Source organism: Toxorhynchites rutilus, chromosome 3 (genome assembly GCF_029784135.1).
Source record: "Toxorhynchites rutilus septentrionalis strain SRP chromosome 3, ASM2978413v1, whole genome shotgun sequence".
In the NCBI taxonomy this organism is placed as follows: Eukaryota; Metazoa; Arthropoda; class Insecta; order Diptera; family Culicidae; genus Toxorhynchites; species Toxorhynchites rutilus.
Window position 1 is genome coordinate 93014938 of NC_073746.1, and position 19999 is coordinate 93034936.

Genomic DNA, 19999 nt, shown 5'->3' on the forward strand with positions numbered 1-19999 from the left:
TCACATCTGGTGTTCCGCAGTGGAGTGTGCTTGGACCGTTGTTATTCAACATGTACATCAACGATTTGTGCTCACTACTTTCATCGCCCGAGCTCGCATTTGCAGATGATTTGAAGATCTACAGGGCGATTACATCCCCCATGGATTGTTTAGTTCTTCAAGAAGATATAAATACACTGCTGGAATGGTGTGGTGATAACGAAATGCGGGTCAATGAGAAGAAATGCAAAATAATTTCCTTTGGTCGCTCGAACCGCCCCACCCTGTTTTAATATAAAATGGAAACGTCAACGTTGGAACGTATATCGTCCATATGTGACCTCGGAGTCATGATCGATTCGAAACTACGATTCATTGAGCACGTGGACATTATGACGGCTAAAGCTTTCTCTGTGCTGGGATTCATTCGCCGTCATGCAAACGAGTTTACCGACGATTACGTTTTAAAGACACTGTATTGTTCGTTGGTACGAAGCATTCTGGAGTACGCTGCCCCTGTTTGGTCTCCCTTTTACGTAACTCATACACTGATGATCGAACGGATGCAGAAAAAGTTTCTACGTTATGCTCTGAGACGACTTCCATGGAACGGCCCTATCAATCTTCCGCCTTATTCCGATCGGTGTAGACTAATTGGATTGGAGCCACTATCGACCAGACGCGTTACAATGCAGCGGATGTTCGACATAATTCAAGGAGGTATTGACTGCCCTGAACTTCTCGCACAGATTCCGTTGAATGTTCCTCCTCGTTACTTTCGGAACTCATGTTTACTAGCCATTCCTTACCACAGAACGAATTACGGCTACAACAACCCGTTTGATACATGTCTTCGTATGTTTAATGCTGTTTGTGACGTATTTGACTTCAATTTGACTAAAAATGTGTTTAAATCTAAGATTGCTAATTATACCTAGTTTGTGAGCAAACAAAATCAGTCTGTACGAATAGTCGAAGACGGTGTTAGAATAAAATAAAAATATTTGTTTCAATTTACTTGTTGTAATAGCTAAAAACTGCTTTAGAAGTAACTATTGACATTACAAAAATCTAGCACAAATAGATACCATCTTGCTTGAACATCCATCTCATAAGTGATTGGTCTTTGGTCGTATGTGATTGGATTGGATTCTCGGTTCTTTTCCTCTAGCCGTGGAAGAGATCAATTTGGAAAACTGAGCTAAATTTTCATCTTCAAGAAAGATTATTTAAAAAGCCTCGCTGCCACTGCCGTCTAACCACTAACAGGACGATTTATGAATTGTTAATGTTAATCTTTTTGGTGACTTTTCTCCGATCGTTCGTAAATTCATGCATCGTTTCCAAATTAAAAGAGTAGCGTTGGAGTTGCAAAAAGTTCTCATTGATACTATGGAAGATGGAAAAATCGTGGAATTCGTTCTTTTCTTCAGTTGATCTACTCGTTTTAAAGCTATCAATCCACTATTCACCATGTTCACTCACTTCAAATGTTATTTATTCTTATAATACTTGTGGGTACCACATCAATTTGTACATACGAATAGATGTAATGCAACATAATACTCTTCAAATGCCATTCGATAAGGCTTCTCACATGAGTTTCTGAGCCGCGTAACATCACAAGCTACCCCCAGCCGGTTGTAGATTTATGTACGTTACCAGATGATTTGTGTATAAACAAGGATAAACCTGAGTTCCTTCCTTTGTCCGTCCCATCCGCAAGTTCCTTACTGAATCAAATCCATCTCAGCGGCCAAGGTTACGTGCCTCCTGCAAAAAAAGGGGTGGCAAAGGACGTCAAACGTGTAAAAAGTGTGTATAGACAACTTAAGACACTTCCACCGTTCTTCTTTTTGGTGTTTTTTTTCTTCACCGCTGCTGATCTTCGGCACGCTTGCTTTTCGCAGAAAGAGGGTCCACCAAATCAAGCTCTCCCCCTCGCAAACGGGACACACTAACTCACTCACTCACTCACTCACGGGTCGACCCTGACAGAGTAAATCGAGAATCGTACTACAAGAAAGGGAGAAGACATTCCCACTGTCTGAATGAATCACTCAGTGGATTTTATGCCTTTCACATCCAACCCATCGGTTCGATTCTTTACTACATTTTGGGCCTCGGATGTCGATTCCGTCTGTCTGAAGATATGGGTTCATATAACAACATAAATTCTTCAAATAACGAAAGGAAGATCATCAATAAATCTATCATTTTGATTTCTCGCTTGCTGACCCCATCCGCCCCGGTGCCGGAGGATACCGGCCGAAATGAGAAGATTTTCGGCGCAGGGAGACGAGAAAAAAAAGAGAATTCACAGCACAGTCAGCACGAGAACGAGTACAGACGAATCAAGCAGTCCAACGCGCGATATATCTTCAATTTCACTTCCAGCGTTGCGTTGGAAGCGATTTGTTTATAATATCCACTGTATGCAAATGTAGTTTTAAGATATTTTTATTCGAAATTCAAAGGTTCATTTCAATGACTAAATTGCATGGTCATTCAAAATTTTCACCGAAACATCCAACAAATCGGCTACCGTCCGACTGACAGGTGCTCCGGCGGCACCCATAAATATGTACTCTGTTCACCATCCTTACACAAGGATGGATTTCCTGGGGTTAGCAAATTTTCCCGCAACCAGAACAACCGAACAATTTGCTGACGGGGATTGATGCTTTTCATCGACTCTTGAAGATGGAGCCGAAAAAAAAGGGAATCGCTTGGGATCTGTTTTCTTCTGATTTCTTTCATTTTTCGCCCGTTTCGTCCGGAAAAGTTAATTGATTGTTATAAGCTGGGATCTCGCTTCGGTATGTTTCAAATTGTGCGTGGACGTAAATATCCTCTCCCCGGCTGTCCGGAATGATGTTTGAGGAATTGATGGATTTATGTCCGTCAAGATTAATCCATTTTGTTTGGTGGAAACACGCATCTCTGTGGATTAATATTGTATATATTTTATTTTCTAAAGTACATATGAATTCTTATCGCCTTCCGATAGATGTTGACTGCCGGAGACGTCGTCGAGGTTCGTGAAATTAAAATATGTTTACCAACCATTCAACATGCGTCACACAACGTCTCAAAGTGGAAATGTGTTACATGCACGTGTACCCGCCAACATGACCCCCTTTGCCCGGGGGGAAGCTCACTTGGCGACAGCCAAGCACCGGGGAGTGCTTGTCACAAGTGTACAAGAATTTATGACGGAGTTGCGCGAATAAAACACACAGACCTGCGACGGCAAATTCGGACCGGACAGGATTTTTTTCCGCCGCCCTGTGATGTGACAGCATGAGTGAGAGATTAACTGCTCTCGTTTTCGGGTGCTGTTGAGAGGTGCGACATGTCTTGACGACCATCGGCGAGGCGCACCAAGGAGTGCAACTCAATTTATAGCGAAATGAGGTGTTTCCGTCATCCGGAGGCGAGACGTGTTGCCATTTGGTAGCCCGCCAGTACAGGTGATGATTCATTCCAGTTTGCAAAATGTAGACCCACTAATCGCTATTGCCGGGAATTGAAATTCATGTATCACATGAATTATCACGTTCTATAGAAGGACAGGAATGTATTTTCCATTTTTGAGTGAACGAATAACGATTATTACGCTGTTAACAGCTGGATGCGTAGATGGTGTCTGAAAATTGATACCTTGATGGTGATATCGGTTCTGAAGCAATGGCGTGACGCAGAACAAATTCCAAAGAATATTTTGAAACTACAGTAAAACCTTTTATTCTTGTGCGTTTTTTTTTGTGCGATTTCTTTGTGTGGTATATGAAAAGAAGCATATTTGACGAAGTTATCGTCCATTTAGTTTTTTTCGATGGTTAATATGTATTTCAGTGCGCAAAAGCATATTTACGTCTCAATTATCCGCCTCCTCCCATCAAATGCTCTAAGTTTTTCTAAGTTTTTGCATGACATTATTTCTAACAGGAACACGTTTCGACGTACATATAAAAGTACAAAACAGCCACGCGCAACCGAAAAGGCAAACTGTCCCATCGCAAAGCAGGGAAACAAAAGGAAATTGAACAGTGAACGGCGTGGATTTGAGTTATTTTCTTGGGGGAAACTTTTTATGCGGTCCGTATCTACCGCACAAAAAAGTATTTTTTCAAAATGTGTACCGATCACGATTTTTTAAAGCTACTGGTGAAGTTTTTGTACGGTTCCTATCCCCCGCACAAAAAAATGGGTGGGTTATGTTTATGATATAACCGCAAGGTTGACGTGGGACTATCTTAGCTTAGTAATCATTTGTTTGTATTGATTGAATTTTTGATTGAATGCAACAATGTCCGAATTCAATTGAGTTCAATATATATGCTTTGTGAGTAAAAAGATTGAACAAATGCCATGAAAGGTCAATTCATGCATTAAGATATATAATGTTCTTCGTTACAAGTAAATTTAATAATTTTACGTTTGATATTGTGCCTAGGACTCACAAAATATGTGAACGGAAGAGTTATCAAACGATTATTGTATTTTACATTTCCCTCTGAAGTTTGCATTCTCAAGTGTACGTACTTCTAGAACCACGAGTTTGCTTGATTTGATGAACTTCAGGCTCCGATTTTGATATGTACTTCGAACGCATATTGTTTAATCAATAGGCGTTATCGAAGCAAAAGATTATCAACATTTTGCCTAATCATCAAATGGTATGCGTAGAAATTCAGTGAACAGAAGATATGAAGGCATATCCTTCAATGCAACCTTGAATAACCGAGCCAAAACGTTGTGTTCGCTCCCACTTGTGTTAGGAAAACATTCTCCGGAGTGCAAAAAGTCACAGGAGGGTTGTGTCCGAGACACGACCGCATAGTTTACGTAGGATTCCGTTAGGCTATCTGTTGATTTTGGATATGTTTGAAGAATTACATCGTTAAATTCTTTGATAATCATTTGGTGGCCCTGAAAAGGTTCATTTTGTTTGGTTGCTGGGTATTGTTTGTTCACTCCACCAGTATTTACCGAGTGATGGTAAACAGTCGTTGGATGGTGCGTATCAGATAAAAGATACCGAAGTGGAGGAGATATGATGAAAAGGGCGGTGTGGAAAAGGTAATTTTCTCACATAATTTTTACTTTCTGAGTGTTTCTTCAACCCAATGCAAATTTTAATTGAACGTTTCATTTATCAAGTAATTTTAACACAACTACTACCAAACACAATTCACACTTACACTTGGGCTAAATTTTTCACAATACACGATCGGTCATTGATATGAAATTCCACGAAGCAACCAACATTAAAGTTCCAAATTAAAATTTTATTTGCTAAAACTAATCGTATCACTCACCTTACCTGCAATAAAAAAACTTGTGGGTTTTATCTATGATATAACCGCAAGGTTGACGTGGGACTACCATAGCTTAGCAATCACTTGTTTGTATTGATTACATTCTTGATTGAATGAAACAATTTCCGAATTCAATTGAATTCAATATATTTACTTTGTGAGTAAAAAGATTGAACATGTAAGGTTAATTCATGCATTGTGATAGATTATGTTCTTCGTTACAAGTAAATTAAATGACAGTCCTTTTACGGACGAAATATATGAACGGAAAAAATAATTTAACGATTATTTTATTTTACATTTGCCTCTGAAGTTTGCATCTCTCAAGTGTACGCACTTCTCGAACCGCGAGTTTGCTTGAAACCTGAAAGTTCATTCGCCTCTAGTGTCTGCACCATTTTTCCAGGTTCCTAAGTTTAGAAGACCGTGTTAGGGAAACACATAGTCAAGCGAGTGCAAAAGTACTCGCAGTTTGCATTTATTTGCAAAGTAGATTTCCCCAGAAACCTTGGATTTGAAGACTGTGTTAGGCAAACACAATTCAGTCGAAACAAAAATGCTCCCGACTTGCATGTATTTGCAATGCCGATTTCCCCAGAAACCTTGGTTCTGAAGTCTGTGTTAGGGAAAAACATTTCAGTCGGAACAAAAATTCCCCCCGACCTGCATGAATTTGCAAAGCTGATTTCCTCCAGGCACCTTAGTTTTGAAATCTCTGTTAGGGAACATATTTTGGTGGAAACAAAAACTCCCCCTGCTTTCATGTGTTTGCGATGCCGATTTCTCCAACGCTGCTTGGTTTTGAAGTCTGTGTTAGGGAACACATTTCGGTAAGAACGAGAACCCCCTTACTGTCATGTATTTGCAATGTCGATTTCCCCAAGGTTGCTTAGTTTTGATGGCTGTGTTGGGGAAACCGTAAATCGGACCAATCGAAACGAAGCAGTTAGGATGTTCAGATAACGCTTAACATTTTACAGTTATTATATTGTTTATCTAATGAAAAATAACATTTTATTAATTTCAATAGACGCGTAGAAATATTCCCTATCAATTGATGCAAACATCTTTCCGATCCAGTAAGAAATGTTCGAGTTATAAGCATTCCGAATTTTTCATTTATTTCTGCATGTTCTGTGTTTAGGTTTTCATTTTACCTCCCATATATTCCGGTCAGACGTAGTCCCACGTCAAAATGCCTCCGACTTGCATATATTTGCAATACCGATTTCCCCTGGGCACCTTGGTTTTGATGTCTCTGTTAGGAAACATATTTCGGTGGGAACAAGAGCTCCCTCACATTCATGTATTTTCAATGCCTATTTCTCCGACACTGCTTGGTTTTGAAGTCTGTGTTGGGGAAACCGTAAATCGGGCCAATCAAAACGAAGCAGTTAGGGCGTTTAGATAACGCTTACAGTTATTCAATTGTTTATCTAATGAAAAATAACATTTTATTAATTGCGATAGATGCATAGAAATATTGCCTATCAATTGATGCAAACATCTTTCCGATCCAGTAAGAAATATTCGAGTTATAAGCAATCTAAATTATTCATTTTTTCTGCATGTTCTGTGTTTAGGTTTTTATTCTACAAGGTTTGCCTGTATAAGATAATACCTAAATATAGTTATATAGGGGTTTATGAAAATTCGAAAAATTGTCAAAATGGCCAAATCGGTCGAGTTGACAGCTGAGAAATCGATACCATCAGCTGAAAAAATATGGTTTCGAGAAAAACGCGAAACCATGCTTCCCAAAAATGTAAAAAAAAAGCAAATTCGATGTTTTCGACTTTCCAGACCGGTGTACCGCTGTAGAACTCGTTTTTTTCATCTGTTTCGTTCGACTCTCGAAAAATGTATTCTATTGGTCTTAACTAACATGATGTTTATCGTTATTAGTAACAATATTACTAGTATATATTTATATATCTCAAATGCACTCTCATCCATGTTGAACACCCGACTGGGAACGGTCCCTCCACCAAAGCAGCGATTTCTCCTTCTTCTGCTTTCGTCAGAACCGTTGGTTTTCTGATTGGGTTTGGGTGTGACTCCTTCCAACAGTCGATGGATAATCCAGCTCGAATGGCATCCAAAACGTCTTCAACTTTGTCCTTATTGTATTTACGCTCCGCATCCATAATAAACCTAAAAACACATATTGTAGTATCCCCAATTTTAATTTTTTTTTTTAATTCGTTTATTTTTACAGGCTCAGTTACTTAAGTTTAAAGGAGCCGAATTCTTAAATATAATTTTAAAACTATATATATAAACAATTTTCTTACATCTATGGTTAGTAAGGTGGAAAACCGATTACTCGCGGTGTACTCGAGTTTAGGAGGGTGACATATTTTTAGGAGAAGGATGGGATATAAGGAAATTGTAACAATGTTGATGAACACTCAATTTATAAATCTATTCGTATATCTATAGTGTATTTACATTTCAACTTATTCTACTATTTATAGCAAGGGGACGAATTACCCGCAAAGGAAGGAAAGGAGGGTATAAGGATGTAGGGGCAATCACACACGAAGATCTATAGCTTTAAGGAAAACATATATATGGGACATGTAATCAAGGTCTAACCGAGCCAACACATCTCTCACCGGCACATTGTGCTGTCTTCCTCGGGCCCGAAGGGAGTTTTTTAAATTCGATCTGGCGACCAGATACACCTCGCACGACCAAACAATGTACTCGATGTCGTGATAACCTTGGCCACAAACGCAGAGATTGCTGCTGGCAAGATTGAAACGGAAGAGTAGTGCATCTAACGAACAGTGATTGGACATGAGTCGGGAGAAGGTGCGAATAAAGTCCCGACTCAAGTCCAGACTTTTGAACCACGGTTTGAGGCTAACCTTAGGGATAATCGAGTGAAACCACCGGCCCAATTCATCTTCATTCCACTTGCGTTGCCAGTTAGCGATGGTATTTTTGCGGACTAAAGAATAAAATTCATTGAAGGCGATTTGACGCTGATAAATATCGCCTTCAATTGCACCTACCTTTGCTAATGAGTCAGCCCTCTCATTACCCGGAATGGAGCAATATGAAGGGACCCAGATAAAGGTAATGACATAACAGCGTCTGGATAAAGCACTCAAAATTTCTCGTATTCTCTCAAGGAAGTACGGCGAGTGCTTTTCCGGCCTCACTGAACGGATAGCTTCGACAGAGCTAAGACTATCCGTTACAATGTAATAGTGTTCAACAGGTCGTGAGGCGACGCTGTCCAGCGCCCAATGAATTGCTGCCAATTCAGCAATATACACTGAGCAAGGATTCTGAAGACTGTGTGAGGTGCTAAAAAATTCGTTGAACACTCCAAATCCTGTGGACTCGTTTATAGTGGACCCATCAGTAAAGTACATATTATCACAATTGATACCCCCATACTTTTCATCGAAGATCGTTGGAGCGATCCTCGATCGTTGGTAATCTGAATATCCATGGATATCTTGCTTCATGGACAGATCAAAATGCACAGAGGAATTGATGTAGTCAGGGAAACAAACACGGTTGGGAATATACGAAAAAGGATCAACCTGCATGGAGATGAATTCATGATATGAACTCATGAATCCAGAGTGAAAATTAAGCTCGATCAGCTGCTCAAAATTTCCGATCACCAATGGGTTCATGACCTTACACCGGATGAGGAACCGAAGAGATAATAAATTGAAGCGATCTTTTAGTGGGAGTAGGCCTGCCAAAACCTCGAGATTCATGGTATGCGTTGAGGGCATACATCCCAACGCGATACGGAGACAAAGATACTGAATTCGCTCGAGTTTAATGAGGTGTGTTTTGGCAGCTGATTGAAAACAGAAACTGCCATACTCCATCACTGAGAGAATAGTTGTTCGATACAACATTATAAGATCTTCTGGGTGGGCTCCCCACCAGGTGCCGGTAATTGTACGGAGAAAGTTTATTCTTTGTTGGCATTTGTTACTCAGATACCTAAAATGGGCCCCCCAAGTACATTTGGAGTCGAACCAGACCCCAAGATACTTGAATGACATAGCATGAGTGATCGGTTTACCCAAAAGTTGAAGCTTTGGTTTTGCTGGTCTATGCTTCCTAGAAAAAACCATCATCTCTGTTTTCTCCGTGGAGAATTCGATCCCTAGACCAATGGCCCAGGTTGAAAAAATGTTCAAAGTATCTTGTAAGGGTCCTTGCAGGTCGGATTCGTTTGGTCCTACGACAGACACCACTCCATCATCTGCAAGTTGTCTTAGGCTGCAATTTTGTGTAAGGCAATTGTCGATGTCGCTTACATAGAAGTTGTACAAAAGGGGGCTTAAACATGAGCCCTGGGGGAGGCCCATGTAAGAGACCCGACTTACTGCCGAATCTCCGTGAGAAAAGTTCAAATGTTTCTCACAAAGCAAGTTATATAACATATTATTCAATAGAGGCGGCAGACCCCGAGAGTGTAATTTGTCCGACAAAACCTCTATTGAAACAGAATCGAAGGCCCCCTTTATGTCCAAGAATACTGAAGCCATTTGTTTTTTTTCGGCGTAAGCCATTTGAATTTCTGAAGAAAGCAACGCAAGACAATCATTCGTCCCCTTGCCCCTGCGGAACCCATATTGTGTATCTGAGAGTAGGCCATTCGTTTCAACCCATCGATCAAGGCGAAACAAGATCATTTTCTCCAACAATTTCCGTATACAAGACAGCATTGCTATTGGGCGGTACGAATTGAAGTCGGTTTTCCGGGTTTTTGAATAGCTATAACTCGTACTTGTCTCCAATCATCTGGAACAATATTATTCTCCAGAAACCGATTGAATAAATTCAACAAGCGATGTTTCGCCACATAAGGGAGGTTCTTCAGCAAGTTGAACTTAATTCTATCCGATTCCGGAGCAGAATTGTTACATGAGAGCAGAGCAAGAGAGAATTCTACCATCGAAAACTCGGAATCAAGATCGCACCTATCTTGTGGTATATCTCGAACAATTTTTTGCACAGGAGTGGAATCAGGACAAACCTTCCGTGCAAAATTCAAAATCCATCGATGTGAATATTCTTCGCTTTCATTCGTTGAAGAGCGATTTCTCATGTTTCGAGCCACTTTCCATAATTTTTTCATTGACGTTTCTCGTGACAAAGCTCCCACGAAATTTCACCAATAAGCACGTTTTTTTCCCTTTGATTAAGTTTTTAAATAGATCTTCAAGGGCTAAATACGTTTGAAAATTTTCAGGGGTTCCACGTTTCCGAAAAGCTTTAAATGCATTCGATTTTTCTACATAAAGCTTGGAACATTGGCTATCCCACCATAGATTGGGAGGCCTTCGGGAAATGGTGGAACCTGGGATGGGTTTCGTTTGAGCGCGAACCGCGCTGTCATAGATCAAACGAGAAAGGAAGTTATACTCCTCCAATGGAGGTAAACCATCTCTGGAATTGATGGCTAGAGCAATCGCGTCCGCATATTTTTTCCAGTCAATGTGTCTTGTGAGGTCATATGCCATGTTTATAGATTCAGAAGAATTCGACCCAATGGTGATGGAAATTTTGATTGGCAAGTGGTCACTACCGTTGGGATCCTGGATTACATTCCACTTGCAATCTAACGATAGTGAATTCGAGCAAAGCGAGAGGTCAAGAGCACTTGGGTTAGCAGGAGGTTTAGGTACACGTGTTGTTTCCCCAGTGTTCAAAACGGTCATATTGAAGCTGTTACAAAGGTCATATATCAACAATGAACGATTGTCGTCGTACTGTTCCCCCCAGGCAGTTCCGTGAGAGTTGAAGTCTCCCAAGATCAATCGTGGCTCAGGAAGGAGTGAGCACATGTCATCAAGTTGTTTGCGGCTAACCGCAGCTCTCGGAGGCCAATACAAGCTGACTATACAGAGGTCTTTGCCTCTGATGTTTGCATGACAAGCAACAGCTTCGATCCCTCCAATAGGTGGAAGGTCAATTCTGAAAAATGAGTGGCACTTATTGATCCCCAAAAGCACCCCTCCGTATCTGTCATCACGGTCCAAGCGTATAATATTAAAATCGTGGAAAGAGATATCATCTCGCGAAGAAAGCCAAGTTTCGGACAGAGCAAAAACATCACAATTGTAGTTATGAATTAAAATTTTGAATGTATCCAATTTAGGGATAAGACTACGACAATTCCACTGTAAAACAGTGATATCTCCGACCTCTCTATTTGAATTAGACATCAAGAGAGATAATCATTGCAAGGAGGGGCCATGTTTGCATCAATTGTTGCAAAATTGTCTTTAATACTGGAAGCATTGAGATGACAAGGGTTCTGATGGAGTCAGAAACATTAAAACACTTGAAGATTTGGTCCAAAAGGTCAGACAACTTTATAAATCCCGATTGGGAAGTTGAACTGGACGGAATAACAGGGACAGTTGGGGTTTTTGATGTCCCCTCGAGTGCTGGGCCATTCGAAGGTGAATTATTCCCACGGAAACCAGGAGGAACCTGATTTTGCTTGTCCGCTGCACTCGATTTTTTAGGCATGCTAACAGGGGGTATCACCGGAGGGGCTTGTCCTTGAACTTTGGGAGTGGTCACATTTTTGCGCCGGGGATTCCCTTGGAAAATGAACGGTGTGCCCCCGTTAGCTGTGTCCGCTTCTATTTCGTCAACGGGCAACGTGGCGAAGACATTTTGTGTGTTGATTGGTTGTTGTTGTTGGGCCAGTGGAGAAGCGCCCTTTAAAATATCCGCAAAAGTGCGTTTCCAGCGTTCCTTCAAAGAGCGCTTCTGTTTCTCCCAGCGACTCTTGTAATTTTCACAAACTGAGAGCTCGTGTGGGGATCCCCCGTAATATGGACATTTATGCTCAGTCGCACTGCAGGATTTCCCCTCATGTTGCTCTCCGCAAGTGGCACAGCGCTCCTTGTTGGCACAATAATCCGAAGTGTGACCAACTGACTTGCATTTGTTGCAAGTCATGGGCTTTGGCACGAAGAGTCGCACAGGTACTCTCAATTTGTCCACCATAACGTAGTCAGGGAGGGCGGCACCAGCAAAGGTGACTCGAAACGAGTCGGACGGCGTAAATTTAGTTTGGTCCCCATCATGGGAAAGTTTCCCGAGTTGGCGACAGTCCAAGATTTTCACTTCCATTGAGGGGAGCTTCTTGAACTTGCCTTTTCCTTCTGCTTTTATTTGTTCGCTCGTCAGACCCGTTTCAGTTATCACCCCCTCAATTTCTACGTTATGGGAGGGTATAAATGTTCGATATTCGAACGTTGATCATGCAACAATCTCGTTTGCGTGTTTCCGTTCATTCACGACAACTCGCAATTTGTTCGGTCTAACCCTGCGAATTTCGGATACAGAAGTGTATCTGGCCAGATCTTTCATGATCTGAATCACGTTAAGGTTTTTTCCTTTCGGTTTTGGCCGGAGGAAAACAACCCAAGGGCCAGTTCCAGGTGCATCTTCTGGATAAACTCTGACACGTGGAGCGGAGACAACAGAGGGGGAAGACGAGGACGAGGACGAGGACGAGGATGAGGATGAGGACGAGGACGAGGATTGGGTTGGATCGGAAGCATCAGAAGGGGGAAGCGAAATCGATGATGGGAGAGTGGGAGTGGAAGTAACAGTGGGTTGAGAAGGGAGGCTTGCAATTTTCTTAGAGGGGGGCTTGGTAGGATGAGCGGATTCGTCCCCAGAAGAATTATCTTCCTTATGAGGGACTCGTTTATGTTTTTTTCCCAGATCTTGTATGAGATTTATCGGAGATCTCCATCTCTGGAGATCCTCCACTATTCTCCATTTTACAAAAATTTCTGTCTTATTTCTAAATTATTATTGATTTTAACAATAATCTTAAAAAAAATAGCAAAAAGAAAATATTATGATAATAATATCAAACAATGAACAAATGAATTGAATAATAATATTAATAAGAAATATGTGTACCTTAATATATAAGTTGTTCCAATAATGCGCTCTACTGCCCTAATCAGGGAGAGACAGAGGCTACGCGCTACGGAGACAACACAATAGCGCAAGAATAGCTTACGCAGCCACGTGATGATGAATCCCGTTTGCGACAGTCACGCGATGGCGATCCCGTTATGCCGAATCAGTTCAACACTTTTTTCGATACAATTCATAGTTTTTGATATATAAATTATCAAAGATTTCTCTTACTAAAATCGATACGCCCTTTTCAAAAGTTACACTTCAGTCAAAAAAATCCTAAATTCTGTGGAAAACTCATATTTTCTTCAACCCAAATGGAATACGAACTTTCATTTGCATCAAAAATACTCATGTTTTGTCATTTGTCGATTTCAATTGGAATTGCTATACAACTAAAAGCGATGATTCTCCTTCATATCCAGGATAATCAATTTTCTAATAATAACATTTCATCTCCGCCATATTATCACCAGGAGAAGTGAAGACTATTAACTAACTGGGTATCATGATGATAAATGAAAAAAACGACAAGCGGAAAAATTTGACCAATTGTCACGTCAATACCACCGTAACAGAACAGTCACAAATGGTTTCCACTTCTTATTAGAACAGTCTCAATCACATCAACCATTTATTTCCCGGAAATTTCTCACATTGATCTCTAACTCAACCCCCACTTTTGCGCCGTATCGACCACATTGCCACCGCATTCGGTCCAGCTCTAGCCATCATAAATTACTGGATAAATTAATTACCTTCAGTTCTACTTATGAAGTAGAAAAATCGCGACTGGAACCGAAACCGTTCAAAGCACTGCAACAGCGCGGATCACTCAAGCTTATCTGCCTGTCGTCTACTGTGGACCGCTCCCAGCGGAGTTCCTGATCCGTGCAAGACCAAACCCGACCGATACAGCCACGGCCCCATAATTAATGTCAACCGTTCGATGATTGTTTACCTCCACCAACTGAACTTATTCTCTTGGTTGCTGATTGAGTAAACCAGGTCGATCGTCACTCGCTGTCAAATGACCGCTAAATTGGTTTGAGTTTTTTAAGCTTACGTCCGCTTGTCCCAGCAGCGAATTTAACTGAAGCAATGAGCTTAATTGGTGCAATTAATTACGATTTCTTCCACGTGAACTCAATCAGATGGCAGTGATTTATGAATGACAGCAAATTTTCAACTAGATATCGGGGTCGGAGAGTATGAGTGGCATTTGTTAGAACAAAAGTTTATAGCAAGGTTAGTAGACTGAGGGATTGATCGTTGAATCAACAGCTGCTACTTACTGTTTTGCGAAGATGCCGACCACGCTCGGGAAAATAGCATCACTGCTAGTCAAAGGATTCTAGGCGCCAAAGCCACTCTCGTCGCCACTATTCATCGGCATCGCCTGGCGGTTTTACCCCTACAGTTCCCCATTGTCGGCCTAGACCTCACAGCAATTATCGAAGCCTCAGCTTAGATCGATCCAAGCCCAGTTTGCGTAAACCGACCGGCATCATAAATCTCTAACTGTTTATTTACAACCGAATGGGATACGCAAGACAAAACGGAAAAAATGTTATTCCGCTGAATGTAAATAAATACGTAAATCAAATATTGAATAAAACACTTAATTCAACGCGGGTGATATATCGCGTAGTTCCTATCTAACCGACTGACTGACGGACGGACGGATGGTTAGATGGTTGAATGGACCTGTTTGTGTACCCGGGGGAAGGGCTCACGAGTCATGTGTGGCCACAAACGGGGGGTAGATGAGCTGTCCGTCGTGGTTCGTTGCAGCATACGAGCAGTTAAAAGTTTACTTTTCAATCATTTGCACACACCGGGTAGAAAATTCACTTGCGTCCATATGCTGACGCAGATGCAAGCTGGACGCGAAACATGAAATCCTTCCCACTCATCCCATATATCAATTACCACCGCGCGCAGCACAATCGCAAAATTAACCGTTTTCTTCACCTTTTCTTCAATTTCAGGTAAGTTGACAGCACTGAGAAGTGGCACCGTGTGGAACCACCGAATAGGCCTTAAGGAAACCAACTCGTCAACAACTTGTTCAACCATTTTTGAAGTGCCACCACGCTCCGGCGTTGAATAACAGTAATCCGACCGCTCCGGCTCCGGTCGTCGTGTGTGGTCCCGCCACTCGGATTGCTCCGGGAAGCTCTGGGCTGCAGCCGTGGACACCACCACTCAAAGTCTCACTGAGCGTTGTGAAAAATGATGGGCAAACACAACGTCAAATGCGTTAGAGCGCATAAGTTATCCCGAGGATCAAAAGGGAAAAGTAAATATTTTATGTCGCCAACCATTGCGGCGGGAGTTTTCTTGTATTGATGACACTACTTTGGATAAATGGATTTTTTTTTTCAATTTTGCATTTGAATACATTTTGAAAACGTGTCTAGTTGCTTAGAATTTACCCGCACTATTTCTTCATGAGGGAAAAAGTACAAAATCGGTAAAAATATATTTTTTATAGGTTTTTTTATTTAGGTTTGATCTAATCTAATCTTTTTTTTTGTTTTTGAGAGACTTCAAACTTTTCAGTTCATTCACCTCTATAAAGTTTGTGAAAAAATATTTTAAAAAATATTGTTCTCTTTTTCGGATGAATTTTCGAATTTTTTATTTTTTTCTAAGTTTTCTACACAGTGACATTGTCATCGGCATCCACCACTTCTCATATCAGATGACGTTTTGATTGGTTCCCCACATTTCTTTTATTTACCTTTGAGAATTGCCCAATATTTTTCGGAAATTTGGATGATTTGGTGGATGTATACTTTTTTATCCATAAAATCAATATTCTTCTTTTACCATTCTACACCATCCCGGCTGCAGCTGGCTAAGTCAGGCTAGAACTCTACGGGACCTACATGTGATCGTATGAACGGCTAAATTATTACACTTCTCCTTTACAGTAACCCATTGCGCTAGTGATGACAACCTTTGTTTACTTACTGTAAGACAAATTCGAACTTACACGAAAAATTCTCCTTTCATTTAGCAAGATAATATTTTTGAAGCAGGATTTGTCCAAAATTCATTTTAAAACATGACGAATTTCATGCCAATTCGTTTTAGGAGTCTAAACTAACATCTAACATAGATGTGCAACGTCATGAGAGGTACATACACTGCTTATTTGAGCAATTTTGCATAATATTAGGTTGGTAAAAAAGTAATCCATTATTTTTGGATGAAACTGAAAACTATTTTTAATATGCTTCGGATTATCCGACTTGGGTCAAATATGCACCGTTTTGTTATAAAATTTGTTGCCATTTTAATAGCGAATTCGTTTTTGTTCAGTTTCAACCCCAGTGCCGCACTAACTGCTGTCAAAACGTTTTTTTATTCACCCAGTTGCGCACTCAGTGTCGCACTAGTTCGCCCCGAAAGCTGCTAGTTTCGCACTGAGATGCTTCACGGGTTCACGAATACAACTATACTGAACTGTCAAGTTCCGAGTATTGTTTTGGAAAATCTAGAAATGAAGACTATGAAAATGGAAAAGCTACTGCTCTTGCTTTTGTATTATTGGAATCGTAATCCAATTCGGATTCTGATTTTGAAGAGTATATTCGTGTAGACGGCATTAAGCTCCGTGTGCTTTCATTGGGAGGCGAAAATTATTATGGATATTCAGGAGGAATAAACATGCTCTCAAAATCAAAATTATGAATGAAAATTTACCTTAACGTATCGAATATTTATTTTATGTTATGAAATAAGAGGGTTTTTTCCAATATCGCAGAAACATTGAACGAAAACTGTGTCTAACGATGATTTTATATTATAATAGTAATTATTTGTGGAACAAACAGGAAATGCATCGACAAATGGTTAAGTGAGTGTCAGGACTACATGTGTTAGGTAATCAAACAATATGAAGTAAAAAATGTCATTCAAATTTTTATATTTTCACACTGCACTTGGCCCTTCTTATCTGATAGAGAATAATTTACCTCCCAAGCACTAATATCGCCACCAGACGTCGACACTGTACATTTGTCGTCGCAAATATAAACAAATCAGACTATATAACACACACCAACAAACCACCGCATTCGTGAAACTGAAAACGTTTTTTTATTACAGAGTCAGTGTGGCACTGACTCAGTTTTAAAAACGAATTCGCTATAAAGGTAGCTTCATAATGCCTCTATCATAGAGGTCTTGGACCTTATTGGCAAAAACTCTAGCAATAGATTTTTACAATCGTTTCTTGATCCATATTTCTCATCACTGTGGAAATCTTGCAATGCGAGAAAAAGGTGGTAATCACTTGGTGTCAGGTTCGAACTATATGGTGGATGCATTAAAACATCCCAATCAGTTTCTCGGAATTATGTGGCCTTGCGTTGTCCTGATGGAACACGACACCTCTTCTGTTGGCCAGTTCTGGAGGTTTCTGGTCAATCGCTAGATCCAAACGGTTCATTTGTTGACATTGGATATCTTAATTTAGCGCATTGCACTAAATGAAAAATTTAAAAAGAAAATTTTAAAAAAATAGAAAAAATACTAAGAAAAAAAAATTTAAACAAAAATTTGCTTGCTTGTGTTTTACTGTTGCAGTATCGGCACCATAAAGACCATTCACAATTTCAGCGGCCTGGCTTGCATTTTCGCATACGTAAAAGAAAAAGTGTAAAATGTACCGATTTTTCTCTTTGTTGACCTCCATTGTTAACACCCTGCAACTCAGAACTGAATGGTACGAACAAAAAACAGCTAAATATTTTTTTAGTGTGAACTGTCACCTTTATAATGAGCCTAAATTGCCTTAAATGAAATTGTATGATCGATATTAAGCAAGATCACTAGAGCCAGCTACCGAGAAAATAGTTGATAACTTTTTCCCCAACCTAATATTCAAAAAAGAATTCGACTATTTTTTGACAAGGGCCACACTTTTTTTTCTTAATTTTCTACAAAAATTAATAACTCAAAAACTATAATACCTACAACATTTTAGTCCAAAAGTGAAATATGGGAAATTGTTTATGTTTTTATAAAAAAATGCATTTTTCCTTACATTTTTCAACAAGTCAACAAGTAATTTTTCAAAGAAAACATGAAAAAGTTGTTGCTAGGAAAACTTTTTCCCTGTAGAAGTGTCCTTCCTCCGATATATGGGTGACTTTTTGTTTATGTTTTTAAGAAAAAAATATTTTTATTTTCAAAATAATTTTTTTTTCAATTAAATTTGTTTTTTTATTTGTTTGAAAATTTTTGATTGAAAATTTGAATATTTTCCTACATTTAATTTTTCAACCAATATTTTGTAGGTCTTATAATTTTTTAGTTGAAATTTTTCAAAAAAAAGTTGAAAAAAAACTCAAAATTTCAAAAAATTCCTCACTCAAAAGCTATAAGAACTACAAAATGTTAGTTAAGGAATGAATTGTAGGAAATTAAAACAAAATCATTGAAAAAACATATCTTGAAAATTAAAATCAATTTTTCTCAAAATGAAAAAAAATGAAACATACAATTACCAATAAGTCATACATACATCGGAAGAAGATCACTGCTACGCAGAAAGAGTTTTTCATGTTTTCTTAGAAAAATTACTACTAATGTTGAGCTCGTAATATTTTTATATGTGTAAACTAGCTGACCCGGCGAACTTCGTCTCGCCCAAAATTGAGGTTTTGATATAAATTCGCTTGAACATTCACGTTTTCTTACTAAGGGATTTTGAATTTAATTGCAAATAATATGTTTCTTGGTTGATGCAGACACGTAAATTTTTCATTCATAATTTTAGTTTCAAAGCGCGTTTTTCCACCCGACATATTTCCACATCACACCAACGGAACACGAAGCTCAATTCCGCAAACGCGAAATCCAATTTGATTAACATCGATGTCATTTTAGAAATTAATTCAATTTTCCGAATTTTCTTTCCACTATATTGATCGACGGGAAGAGACAATTGATTGATTATTTGATTTATTTCAGTCGGCTTTAACCTTTCAGGTCATTCGCCGTCTGTCGAAAAATATTGATATTACAAATGTATACAATGTTATTACATGACGTGGTGAAGAATAAACGAAACATTGAACAACTTTGAACTTCTGTAGTGAACGCAACTTCCCCAGATGTGTAGCGCGCTTACTGCGCAGATTATCTCGTCCGTTTCTTTTCTTCCTCGTAGTCGTTGCAGATTGTAAATTGCACAACACCGGATACACTAAAGTGTGTAGCATTTGTGTCATGGGTAAAGGGTGTGTCACATCAATTTGCATCACGGAAAAAACGCTGTAGAAATTCGCTCAGTAGACCGATCCTTTTGAAAATTTTAGACAATAAAATAAAAACTATTAACAAATTTTGGCATTTTCTTTTTATTCATACTTCGAGCCCAAGCCCGTATTCTCGCACCTTCCTCTTTACCCCGTCCATAAGGTTCTGTACAACGTCAGGTTATAGTTTTTTTGAACAGAAATCCATTTTCTCTTGAAGTCCGCCTCCGATTTGACAACTTTTGGGTTCTTCCGGAGGGCCTGCTTCATAATCGCCCAATATTTCTCTATTGGGCGAAGCTCCGGCGCGTTGGGCGGGTTCATTTCCTTTGGCACGAAGGTGACCCCGTTGGCTTCGTACCACTCCAACACGTCCTTTGAATAGTGGCACGAAGCGAGATCCGGCCAGAAGATGGTCGGGCCCTCGTGCTGCTTCAATAGTGGTAGTAAGCGCTTCTGTAGGCACTCCTTAAGGTAAAC

The 19999-nt window shown here is 39.8% G+C and overlaps 1 protein-coding gene across 1 annotated transcript; it reads left to right on the forward strand.

Moving 5' to 3' along the window:
- The first annotated feature begins 278 nt into the window (after positions 1–278).
- On the forward strand, positions 279–15357 carry LOC129773314 (uncharacterized). Its single transcript, XM_055776916.1, has 2 exons — positions 279–699; positions 15236–15357. The coding sequence occupies exons 1-2, from the start codon at positions 279–281 to the stop codon at positions 15355–15357; spliced, it is 543 nt and encodes a 180-aa protein (XP_055632891.1).
- Positions 15358–19999: the final 4642 nt, after the last annotated feature.